This window comes from Vulpes lagopus, chromosome 19 (genome assembly GCF_018345385.1).
Source record: "Vulpes lagopus strain Blue_001 chromosome 19, ASM1834538v1, whole genome shotgun sequence".
Lineage (NCBI taxonomy): Eukaryota > Metazoa > Chordata > Mammalia > Carnivora > Canidae > Vulpes > Vulpes lagopus.
This window is the reverse complement of record NC_054842.1, coordinates 8,916,994-8,929,791: the sequence shown is the minus strand read 5'-3', so window position 1 is coordinate 8,929,791 and position 12,798 is coordinate 8,916,994. Positions and strand designations below refer to the sequence as shown.

The following is a 12,798-nucleotide window of genomic DNA, read 5'->3' as shown; positions in this document are numbered from 1 at the left end:
AATGAACTACTACAGACTTCATTCTGTATGCAGCATGGCAGTTTGTATATTCCTGAATTTTCCACAATGGTTGTAACATATTGCATTCCCCCAGCAATAATTTGAATAATTCTAATGGGTTTGAGGTGGTGCCTTGTTGAGGTTTCAAGTTTTATTTCACTGTTAAATAATGATGTTGCATAATATATCTTCCTTGGTAAATTGTCTATTGCCCATTTTTATTGAGGGATTTCTTATGATTGAGGTGTTTTTATAACATATTTTGATACAAGTCCTTTGATATGTGCACTGCACATATTTTCTAACCGTGCCTCATCTTTCACTTTCTTAATGGTATCTTAATGAGCAGAAATTTTTAATTTTGGTGAAGTATAATTTATGAGTATTATTCCTATGGCTCATGTGTTTTGCTTCCGTTCTAAGAAATTTTTGTATAATCCAAAACTGCCGAAGTTTTCTCACATGTTTTCTTTGATAAGTTTACCTCTCAGGTTCAAGTCCATGATCCAATTCAATTTAATGACTAATCATTACAAATCAATGATTTGTGTCATCTTTTCCCCCATATATCTAAGTGATTCTAGTACCATATGTTGAAAAGACTGTTCTTATGCCACTGAATCAATTTGGTATCTTTGTCAAAATCAAATTGGCTATCATCTATCTATCTATCTATCTATCTATCATCTATCAGGACTTTTTCTGGATTCTTAATTCTGTTTCATTGATCTATAGGTCTATTTTATACCAAGACCAGACTGTCTTGATTACTGTAGATTTATAATAAGTTTTATATAATTTTATTGTTTATCAAATTTATTTTGGCTATTGTAGGTCCTTTATATTTCCTTATGCATTTTATTTTATTTTTTTAAAGATTTTATCTATTTATTCATGAGAGACACAGAGAGAGAGGCAGAGACACAGGCAGAGGGAGATGCAGGCTCCATGCAGGGAGCCCAATGTGGGACTCGATCCCGGGTCTCTGGATCATGCCCTGGGCCAAAGGCAGGCACTAAACTACTGAGCCACCCAGGGATCCCCTCCTTATGCATTTTAGAATCAGTGTGTTAACTTACCATAAAAAGGATTGTTAGGATTTTGTTTGGCATTGCACTGAATATTCTGTAAATAATTGGTATCTTCACAACATTGAGTCATCTGATTCATGAACATGTATTTTTCTCCACCTATTTAGATCTTCTTTATTTTTTTTTTAGTAATGTTTTGTAGTTTTCAGTGTGTATAAGTCTTGACATTTTTGGTTACATTTATTCCTTAAGAAGTTAATATTTTTATACTATTATAAATGTAATTTTTAAAATTTCACTTTCCAAATTTTCTTTATAAGTACATAGAAATGAACGGGCTTCTGAATTTTTTAAAATTGTATTTATTTATTCATGAGAGACACAAAGAGAGGCAGAGACACAGGCAGAAGGAGAAGCAGGTTCCCTACAGAGAGCATGATGTGGGACTTGATCCCAGAACTCTGGGATCATGCCCTGAGCAGAAGGCAGATGCTCAACCACTGAGCCATCCAGGTGTCCTGGGCTTTTGTATTTTGACTTTGTATCCTGCAATGTTGGTAAACTGACTTATTAATTCCAGTAGCTTTTAAAAGATTATTTAGCATTTTCTACACAAGTAATTATTTCATTTGTAAATAAAAATAGCTTTTTAAATAAATTTGTATGGGTTTTTTTTTTCTTGTCTTATTACATTAGTTAGGAACTTTGGTATAATGTTGAATAGGAATCATAGGAGTATATTCCTTGCCTTGCACCTAATCTTAGGTAGAAACATTAAGTCTTTCCCCATTAAGTAAGATTTTAGTTGAGGAAGTTCCCTTTATTCCCAGTTTGCTAGGAGGTTTTATTTTTCTTTTAAATCATGAATGTATATTGATTTCTCTAAAATACATTTTCTAATCATATTATCCTAGCCATAAATAACATTTATTTTGAATATTAAATCACTTACATATTCCTTGGATTATCCCTATTCAGTCATGGTATATTAGCCTTTTATATATATTTGGATTCAACTTGCTAATATTTCATTAAAGATTTTGCATCCCTAGCTTTTTCCCTTAAAATGTGTCTGCCTTGTTTTGGTCTCGGGTTAATATGGGCCTCATTAAATGGGTCAAGAGGTCTTCTTTCTCTTCTGTTTCTTTTCTTCCTCCCCTAGCTTTATGAGATATAATTGGCATGTAACATTGTGTAAGTTTAAGGTATATAACATGTTGACTTGATATATTTATATATTATAATATGATTACCATCACAGCATTAGCTAACACCTCCATCATGTCACATAATTCTTATTATGGTAAGAATATTTAAGATTTACTCTCTTAGCAACTTTCAACTATATAACACAGTATTATTAACTATAATCACAATGCTGTGCATTATATCCTATGAACTTACTCATCTTCTTATCGAAAGTTTGTACTTTTTGATCAACATCTCCCTACTCTCCCCCTGCCTCCAGCTTCCATCAACTACCATTCTACTCTGCAGATTTGGGTTTTTCAGATTTCACACATAAATGATATCACATTGTACTTGTCTTTGTCTGACTAGTTTCATTTGAGTGTAATGTCTTCAGGGTCCATCCAAATATTATCAATTATAATTGACCCATAACATTGTGTGGAAATTCTCAGTCATTGTTTCAAATATTTGTTCTATTCTTTTTTCTCCTCTCCTTCTGGTATTCCTATTATATTTATGTTTGACACCTGTCGCTCCACAGGTCTTGAGTATTCTGTTCTGTTTCTTTTTTCCTCCATACTTTTTTTTCTTTTTGTTCTTCAGTTTTGGAGGTTTCTACTGAAACCTCTCAAGTAGAGATTCTTTCCTCAGCTGTGTTCTGTCTGCTAATAAGCCCATCAATGGCATTCTTCATTTCTGTTACAATGTGTTAGATCTCTAGCTTTTTTTTTTTTGTCCTTTCTTAGAATTTCCATCTCTGCTTATATTGTGTTCTTGCATGCTGTCTACTTCATCCATTCGAGCCCTGAGTATTTTAATCATAGTTATTTTAAATTCCTGGTCTGACAATTTCAACAATTTTACCACATTGAATGTGGTTCCAATGCTTGCTCTGTCTCTTCAAACTTTATTTTTTGCCTTTTAATATACCTTCTAATTTTTTCTTTAGAGTCAGACATGCTGTACTGGGTAAATGGAAATATTCTAAATAGGTCTTTATTAATGTGTTGGTGAGGTGTGAGGGGAATGAAGAAGCTCTGCGGTCCTATGAGTAGATCTCAGGCTTTTAGAGAGCTTGTGGTTCTGGACTGTGAACAGTGCATGTCAGTGTGGCTAGTGAGAGCTGGAGTTGGGTATCTGCCTCCCTCCAGGTGGAAATCTAGAGCTGGCTAGAATTGAGTATTTCCCACACCCCAGGTCAGTCAGGTCCTAATAAAACCCCAGCAGTTTAGACTCTGGTTAACTAGTTTCTCTTGAGGGAAGGCCTTGTGAAGAACAAGACGTGTTTGCATGTTTCAGAATGATTCTTTTTACTCTCCCCCTGATGGAAGCAAATGTTGTTTTTTTTTTTTCTCCCAAACTCACTGTGAGAACCTGGTAAAGCTCGAAGAGGTAAAATGCACAAAATTATGGGGACTCCTGTTGCCTGGGACCCTCAAGTTTTTATCTCTTACACTTGTTCTCACTGAGCCTCCCCTAGTTTGTTGATAATAGTTCAGGTTTTCTTACTCTGGGACTGATTCCCACAAAGGTTTGTTCTTCTAGGTTTCTGCTTTGCTAAGTTGTGATTCTCTGTATTAGGCTGTCTTTCCCTTCAATTTGGGGGGCAGCAGTTTTCCCTGGACCTCGCTTCTCTTACGGTTGTAAGAAGAGTTACTGTTTTTCAAGTTTGTTTAGCTTTGCACATGTTGGGCTGGAGTGGAGACCTCCAGGCTTCTTAACATGTCAGATCAGAAACTGGAATTCTCTGTGGGAAGTTTTTTTTTTTTTTTATTAATGAGACAGAGAGAGAGAGAGAGAGAGAGAGAGAGAGAGAGAGAGAGAGAGGGAGAGAGAATGGCAGAGACACAGGCAGAGGGAGAAGCAGGCTCCGTGCAGGGAGCCTGACGTGGGACTCGATCCCGGGTCTCCAGGATCACGCCCTGGGCTGAAGTCGGCGATAAACCGCTGGGCCACCGGGGCTGCCCTGTGGGAAGTTTTAAATTATAAATTCAGTCTGTTTTCTTGTTACAGAGATTACAGGGCTATTCAGATTTTCTCTTTCTTCTTGAGCCTATTTTGGTAGTTTTTGTATTTCTAGGAATAGGTTTATTTATTGAAGCTTCTAAATAACTGTTGATGTACAGTTATTTGTAGTATTTCTTTGGAATCATTTTGGTTTCTGTAAGGTTGATAGCAATGTTTCCTCTTTTATTCTTGATTTTAGTAATTTGATCTTTCATTTTCTCTTGGTAAATCTTGTTAAAGTTTTGTCGATTTTCTTGATCATTTAAAATAATCAGCTTTTGATTTTGTTGATCCTATTGTTTTATTAATCTCTGCTCATATACTTACCGTATCCTTATTTCTTTTTTTGAATTTCATGTTCTCTTTCTCTCCCCGTGCCTTCACATGGAAGTTTAGGTTATTGATTTGAGACTTTTTTTCAATTGTAGGTATTTATAGCTATAAATTTCCCTCTAAGTGCTACTTTATCTGCATGCATCCAACAAATTTTGGCATATTATATTTTTGTTTTTTATCTCAAAGTCTTTTCTAATTTCTTTTGTGATTTATTCTTTGACTTGTTGGTCATTTAAGAATGTTTTACTTAATTTCCTCCTGTTTGTGAGTTTTTAAAATATCTTTTTGTACTTCTAATTTTATTTCATTATGATCAGAGAACACATTCTGTACAGTTTCAATACACGTATGCGTATTCTGCTCTTTGAAGTTGAAGGTTCTGCAGGTGTCTGTTAGGTATAATTGACAGATAATGTTGTTCAAGCCTTCTATTTCTATCTTCTACTTAGTTGTGTTCATTTTTAAAAATGGGTTATTGAAGCCTCCAACTATTATTGTTGAGTTATCTATTTCTCCCTTCAATTCTGTCAGTTTTTCCTTCCGTATATTTTGTGGCTCTTGTGTTAGGTGCATATATGTTTATAAATGTTTTATCTTTCTGATATATTTATGTTTTTGTCAATGTCCCTCTTTATCTCTAGTAAATTTTTTTGTTTCAAGGTCTATTTTATCTAGGGCACCTAGGTGGCTCAGTCAGTTAAGTGTCCAACTCTTGATTTCAGCTCAGGTCATGATCTCAGGGTCATGAGATTGAGTCTTGTCTCAGGCTCTGTGCTGGGTATGGAGCCTGCTTAAGATTCTCTCTCTCTCTCTCTCCACCCCTCCCACCTCCCATGCTAATAAGCTCTCTCAAAAGAGTAAAAAAAACAAGCAAAAAACTGCAAAGTCTATTTTTTTCTGACATTAATATAGTCACTACAGTTTTATTATGGTTTCTGCTTGTATGATAGCTTCTTCCACTCTTTTACTTTCAAACTGTATCTTTAAATCTAAAATGTGTCTCTTGTAGTCAGTACATAATTGGATCTTGTTTTCTTATCTAGTCTGACAGTTTCTGCCTTTTTGTTAGATTGCTTAACCCATTCACATTTGATCTAATTTTTGGTCTAGTTTATCTACTTCTAGTATTTTACTTTTTGTTTTTATGCGTTTCATTTGTTTTTATTCCTCTTTTCGTCTTTTATTGCCTTACTTTGCATTATTTGAATATTTTCTAATATAACATCTTAATTCCTTTAATGATTTTTCACAATATTTCTTGGATTATTTTCTTATTGATTGCTCTAGGGGCTGTCACATACATTTAACTTATCAGAATTGGTGTCTGGTAAGTTAACTTAATTCTAGTGAGATACAGAAACATTACTCATGTATAGTTCTATTTCCTATCCCATGTTTTTGTACTATTTTTTATTACACATATTACTTCCATATATGTTAAAAACCCAACAATACATTTTTATCATTGCTTCATATATGTTTACTAGTGAAGCTGAGAAAAGAAAGCAAGTTATATTGATAGAGTTTATTTTATTAATCTTCTTATTTACCATTTCCAGCTCTCCATTTGTTTCTGTGAATCTGAGTTACCTTCAGGTGTCATTTCCTTACTACAGTACAACTTTGCTCCCATTCATCTTTTTGGTGCTGTTATTACCACATTTATTTTATTTTTATATGTTACATGTCCAACAATACATTAATTTTAAACTGTTTTAGACAACTTCTTTTGAAATCAAGTATAGAGAAGAAAGGAAAAGAAATATGAGTTTTTCTCATCTTTACAGATTTACCTTTACCTGGGCTCTTTGCTTTTTTGTGTGGACTTTATTACCATTTAGGATCACTTACTTTCAGCTTGAGGGATCTTCTTGGGTATTTTTTGTAAGGTGGGTCAGCTAGCAAAGAATTTTCTGTTTTTGTTTATGTGCTATTTTATTTCACCTTCATTTTTGAAAGACAGTTTTTCTGGGTAATAAAATCTTAGTTCACATTTGTTTTTTAATTTCAACAGTCATGGTATATCATTCCACTGCTTTCTAGTCTCCATTATTTCTAATAAGAAGTCAGTTGTTCGGGTACCTGGCTGATTCAGTTGGTAGAGCATATGACCTGTAACCTCAGGGTCATGAGTTCAAGATCCATGTTGAGCATGGAGCCTACTTAGAAAGGAAGAAAAAGCCAGCTGTTAAATTTGTTGGGAATCCCCTTGTATGTGATGAGCAACTTTGTTCTTGCTACTTTCAATATTTCCTCTGTCTTTGGCTTTCAGCATTTTTGCTATGATTATATCTAGGTTTGGATCCTTTTGTGTTTATCTTACTGTGAGTTTTATGAGCTCCTTAGAGGTGTAAATGAATAATTCCAGTCAAATTTAAGCCATTATTCTGGTTTCCTTTCTCTCTCCTTTCTTTCTGGTTGGTATGCTTAATGGTGTTTTACATTCCTTTGTGTTTCCTTTAAGTTTTCTGTCTTTCTTCTTTCCTGTGCTCTTTGGATTGCATAATCTCTACTGATCCCTCTTCAAGTTCACTGATTCTTTCTTCACTTAGTGAATTTTTCATTTCAGTTATTACACATTTCAATTCCAGAATTTTTTAAAAAATTTTTATTTATGATAGTCACACACACACAGAGAGAGAGAGAGAGAGAGAGAGAGAGAGGCAGAGACATAGGCAGAGGGAGAAGCAGGCTCCATGCACCGGGAGCCCGATGTGGGATTCGATCCCGGGTCTCCAGGATAGCACCCTGGGCCAAAGGCAGGTGCTAAATCGCTGCGCCACCCAGGGATCCCTTATTTGTTTTTTTAAATAACTTATCTCTTCATTGATATTCTGTATTTGATTATACATTGTCATCATAGCATCCTTTATTTATTAAATATATTTTTAAAATTCTTTGAACATATTTAAAATGGCTGATTTGCACTCTTTGTTTTTTAACTTTGGCATCCACGCCCTTTCACAATTTATCTTGCCTGCCTTCTTCCTATGTGTGGGTCGTACTTCCTGGGTTTGTCCCATGTTTAATCATTTTTGTTTAAAATTGGACATTTTACCTAATGTATTGTAGCAGATCTGGAATGGGTTCCCTTTTCCACTCTCTGGGGCTTATTTGGTGACTTGACTAGACTATTCTAGTGAAGTCTATTCCCTCCTCCCCCATATCCCCCCTTGCCACACACACACACAAATGTGAAATCTTTGGTGTTACCACTCAGAGGGCAACCCTTGGATTTGTAGACAGTCACAGCAGGATGACAGTTATTTTAGCAGGGCTCTCTTTGACTATCTCTTTCCTTGATCTCTCTGTTAATCTGTCTGCCTTATTTGGTATCACACCCAGATTTTAGGCTGAACTAATTGCTGGCTAATTGCTCTATTGTTTTTGACAATACCACAGGGCATTAATTCCTCCACAGTCTGATCTAATTAATTTCCAGGAGGGATACTTATAAAGCCAGTCTTTGAGATTTGTTTTGACCCCAGGGAGATTCTTCTTAGCTGTCTCTTTCCATGGTTCTCTGTGGTAAACTTGCTGACCTGTGGTTTAATTTGTTACTTTTAATGAAGAAGAGTGACCAGTCTCTTCTTATTTGCTTATCATCAAAATCTCCATTGTTTTCAAGAATATCCTTAAGCTTCAACTCCCCTACATTATTCCGGATAAAGTCAATTCTTTGAGGAGAGCTTTCAGAATTCTTGTTTCTTTTCTTTCTTTCTTTCTTTCTTTCTTTCTTTCTTTCTTTCTTTCTTTCTTTCTTTCTTTCTTTTTTTTTTTTTAATTTTTTAGAGTTCTTGTTTCTTATGGAATGCCTCCTACCAAACGGAAAATCTCTTAGTACTGATCCAAGTACTTGGAAGGACAGTAGCCTCTTATCTTCTCAGCTTCCTTCTTTCTGCATGGAATCTCTTCCCCTTAAACAAACTGGATTGAGGATGATCAGAACCCCAGGATTCTTAAGCTGCTGAATCTGGAATAGAGTCTCTATCCTATGAATAGAGGCTGGATTGAAAAAGAGAGCCCAATTTCTTGGCCATATTCACTAGGAATGTAGCTTCTTAGAGTTGGAGATGATAAGAAAAACTGGTGATCTACACCTCCTGTTAAGATACATATCCCTTGATTGGGGGCTGAGGGTAGAGGGAGCCCCATCTTCCTGATCATAGCCTCCTAGAGTAGGACTTCGTCAAACTGAGCTGGAAGGTGGGGAGAGAGAGGGAAGATCATGGCTCAATTGCCATGGACTCCTGATACTATTACTGAATTCTGAAGATTTTTTGAATAAATGTTTCTTTATTTGCTGTATGCCTTAGGACAATTTCTAGAGACTTTAAATGATGTTTTAAAAATATTTTTAACCACTTATGCTTATTTCTCTGGAGATCATGTCCATGGAGCTCCTTATACTGCCATCTAGGAAGTGAAAATCTGCATATCTTTTTCATTAAATTCTAAACTTACTTATTTTAATGACACTTTAGATTATTATATTAATTTCATTTTTTCCTCAAGTAAATTCACCTAGTAGTTAATTTTTATGGCTACTGATTTTGTTTGTTTCCTCCTATATTTTGGAGGGTTAGTTTAAATTTCAACTTTAGTGAGAGGATCTGTCACTGTCTTTGCAGTCTAAGTTCTATGATATCTTTAATCAACCTTCTTAGGGCAACCATTGCAGAACCAAATCTTACACTGACAATTTGGGATTCTTGTCTAACAGTGACACAGAGTATATTTCAGATCCAGTGGGGACCTTTACCCAGATCCTATTTCTGAGGCTGTACCTCCGTCTGCTTCCTAGATATGCAGCTGTGTATAATTATAATTCCAAGCATTAGCCATAACTCGTTTTGGCTTTCTTTCTTAAGTGCAAGAACTCAGCCCAGTCCACAGTTTCAAGCCTTGGACATAGCTGTGATTCTCTTCCTCACATGGGACACTTTTAGTCACCATTACCTGCTACATGCTTTAAATGGTCACCATTTCATATTTCTGTTCTGTGTCTGTTCTGTAGCCATATTTACTTGTTTTTCATGTGTGTGTGTGAGTGTGTGTGTGTGTTTGTAATATATCAATGCATGTATTCAAATGGGAGAATTGTTCTTAAATCATGACTTTACTGTGTCATAGTCACAGGAATACTCACACAGATTTTAGGATGAAACCCTCACCTAAGGCATGACTTCTCATGTCTGTCTTGAATATACCTGCAGGTCATCAGACAAAATTTATTTTTTATTTTTTAAAAGTAATATATTTTCATTTTTCTCTTATATCTTTTTCTATTTCACTAAGCCAACTTTCTGTACCCCAAAGAATAAAAAAAATTTCCAAATTAGTCTTATATCATTTTTGTTCATCTATTTTTAAAGTTATTTTTTTAAAGATTTATTTATTTATTTATTCATGATAGATGTAGAGAGAGAAGGAGAGAGGCAGAGACACAGGAGGACAGAGAAGCAGACTCCACACCAGGAGCCCGACGTGGGACTCGATCCCGGGACTCCAGGATCGCGCCCTGGGCCAAAGGCAGGCGCCAAACCGCTGAGCCACCCAGGGATCCCCTTGTTCATCTATTTTTATATCAGTATATAAAATCATTATGGTTTTTATTTTTACTATATTCTGGCATTATGTTATATTTTCAGGGATAACTAATTATACTAGTACCATTTATTAAGTAATTTATCATTTAGTCATTGAAGTGAAAGGATACAGTAAGTTTCACCTCTGAATTATTAGGTAAATTTTGTAGAAAACCATATTGTTTGATTATATGACTTTTGAGTAAGTTTGGTTATCTGTTTCCTTTAGTAGTTTTCCCAGAATTATTTTATGTTGAGATTCTCCAGGAGCAGTTTTAAAAAGTAAAAAGAAAAAGAGTAATAATGTCACAATTCAAACTTGTTTTATCTCAAGTGAGAAGCCCAAGAGGCATATTAATTCTACTCTGGGATTTTCAGTGTCAGGCCTTTGAATTCCATCAGGAGACCAAGAAGTCCACCAGCCCAGGAGCTCAAAGTGTGGAAATTGACGTGTTCTCTGAGGATGACATATGTTTGTCAAAACAAGATCCCCAAAAGGTAATTTTCCCAGGGTGTTCCAGAAGGAACATATAGCTTATCCATACACATTCTCCAAGATAGCCATTATGGCTATCAAGATTAAAGTATCAGGATAAATGCAGAGCAAAGTGCCAGAATCAGATCTTAATCAAAGGCCAAGTTTTCTTAACCTCTCCACTATCACATTTGGGACATGATAATTCCATCTTGTGCTTGGCTATTCTGTCTGTTGTAGGATATTTAGCACTATCCATGGCATCTATCCACTAGATGTTTATAGTATCCCACAATTGTGAAATAAAAAGTGTCCTTAGACATTGTCAACATGTCTCTTGAGGGCAAAATCAACAAGAACCACTAGTCTAGACCTATAATTCCAGGAATTGAGAGAGCTAAAAACTAGTCTCAGTAAATTAACCTTCATTTCATCACCCAGCCTCCTTATTTGGAGTTAATTAGTATATCAGAGGTATGATTTGTAGGGAGGAAAAGGTTGAGATACCATGTCTTTATATATCTCACCTTTTCTCAGCCAGGGGAGAACAGTTAGAGAATTCTCTCCTAAAGTCAGGCTAGTCAGAGAATTTAAAAAATCACCAAATGAGAGGGACACTTTCTAGATACACCTATACCTAGAATCCTTTGCCTAGCTAGCTTCGTTCCTAAAAAGTCATACAATAAGGTATTAGGTGCTACCATGGTGAGAGACCATCTTGGTAAATATTTCCCCTTTTCCTTTGTTCTGATGTGCAGAAGTCTGATACTGCCAGTGTGTTCTCAGAATGTAGCACCATTGATCCACAGGATCCCTTTGGGCGGGTAACTGAAATGGTTCTCAAAAAAGAACCAGAGCGATGTTTTCCCAAAGGTAAGTGGAAGTATTTCTGCATTCAGTTTACAGAATATTTGGATGAGATTCTGTTATTCTTTGAAGCTCTGTGATTTGATAGATTCCTTCTTTCTATTTCTGTTGGAGGCAGAAGTAAGGAGAGGGCATCCGTAGATTCTTAGGGCTATTATCAGACCCAGGCAAAGGAGATTTCAGGAAATTCTTGATTTTAGGTGGGTTCAACTAACATAGTCTAACAACCAGGGTAGAAACTCTAGAAAACTTTCCTGGAAATCCCACTGGGCCAATATGTTTGCCCCCAGTACATCCATTGTCAGGATATAGTTGAGATGATAGACCAAAGGAACATGACCATAAGTCCAGGGTTGAATGGAGACCTGCCAGACCCTCAACACATCCCCCAAGATTTTTCTCTGGAAGAAGGACAATACTGTAGTTAGGAGCTTTGGCTCTGGAGCCAGACTGCCTGATTTCAATTCTGGCCTCTTCATTTACTAGCTGTATGACTTGTTCAATTTACTTAGCCTCTCTGTGCCTCATTTATAAAATGGCTATGATAGTATCTACTGTAAAGGATTATTTTGCTATTAAATGAGTGAATGTAGGGGATCCCTGGGTGGTGCAGCAGTTTGGCGCCTGCCTTTGGCCCAGGGCGTGATCCTGGAGACCTGGGATCGAATCCCACGTTGGGCTCCTGATGCATGGAGCCTGCTTCTCCCTCTGCCTATGTCTCTGCCTCTCTCTCTCTCTCTCTCTGTGACTATCATAAAAAAAAATTAAAAAAAATAAATGAGTGAATGTAAATCACCTAGAAGAATATCTGGCACACAATAAGCAATCAATAAAGTGTATATAGTGGTTCCTTCCTATCTGCCTTTATTATCTCCTATATTCATTGTGGGAAATTTATTTGTGTCTGTTTCTCTTGTAAGGTCCTTAAAAATAAAGGCAGTGACTTAATCAATAACGTATCTCTAGTGTAAGAATGGAATCTTGCCCAGATTATGGGCTCAACAAATATAGGTAGATAGATGATAGATAGATGATAGATAGATGATAGATAGATAGATAGATAGATAGATACTTAAATCAATGAAGGAATCTAAAATTAAAAATTTCTCCATAAGTTTGACATTAGACTTGTCTCAGAACAGACACTAAGAATGAGTTTCAAACTTATTCCAGATTGTTTAGCAGTCCCCAAACTGCCCATAGGGGTAGAGGTCAGGTTAGAGATAGATGACAGTTAGTTATCCTGACTTACATTTGGACTGTGTTTGAGGTGTGTACAGGATGTCAACAGTGAAGTTAGAGA

At 35.9% G+C, this 12,798-nt stretch overlaps 1 protein-coding gene across 1 annotated transcript in view; it reads left to right on the top strand.

Annotated features, from left to right (window-relative positions):
* Nucleotides 1-12,798, top strand: part of SCN11A (sodium voltage-gated channel alpha subunit 11) — an 80,445-nt gene that overhangs the window by 35,833 nt on the left and 31,814 nt on the right. Inside the window, exons 16-17 of the mRNA XM_041734234.1 lie at nt 10,538-10,651; nt 11,387-11,501. Coding sequence (XP_041590168.1) covers nt 10,538-10,651; nt 11,387-11,501 — 229 coding nt within the window. The remainder of the gene's footprint in view (nt 1-10,537; nt 10,652-11,386; nt 11,502-12,798) is intronic.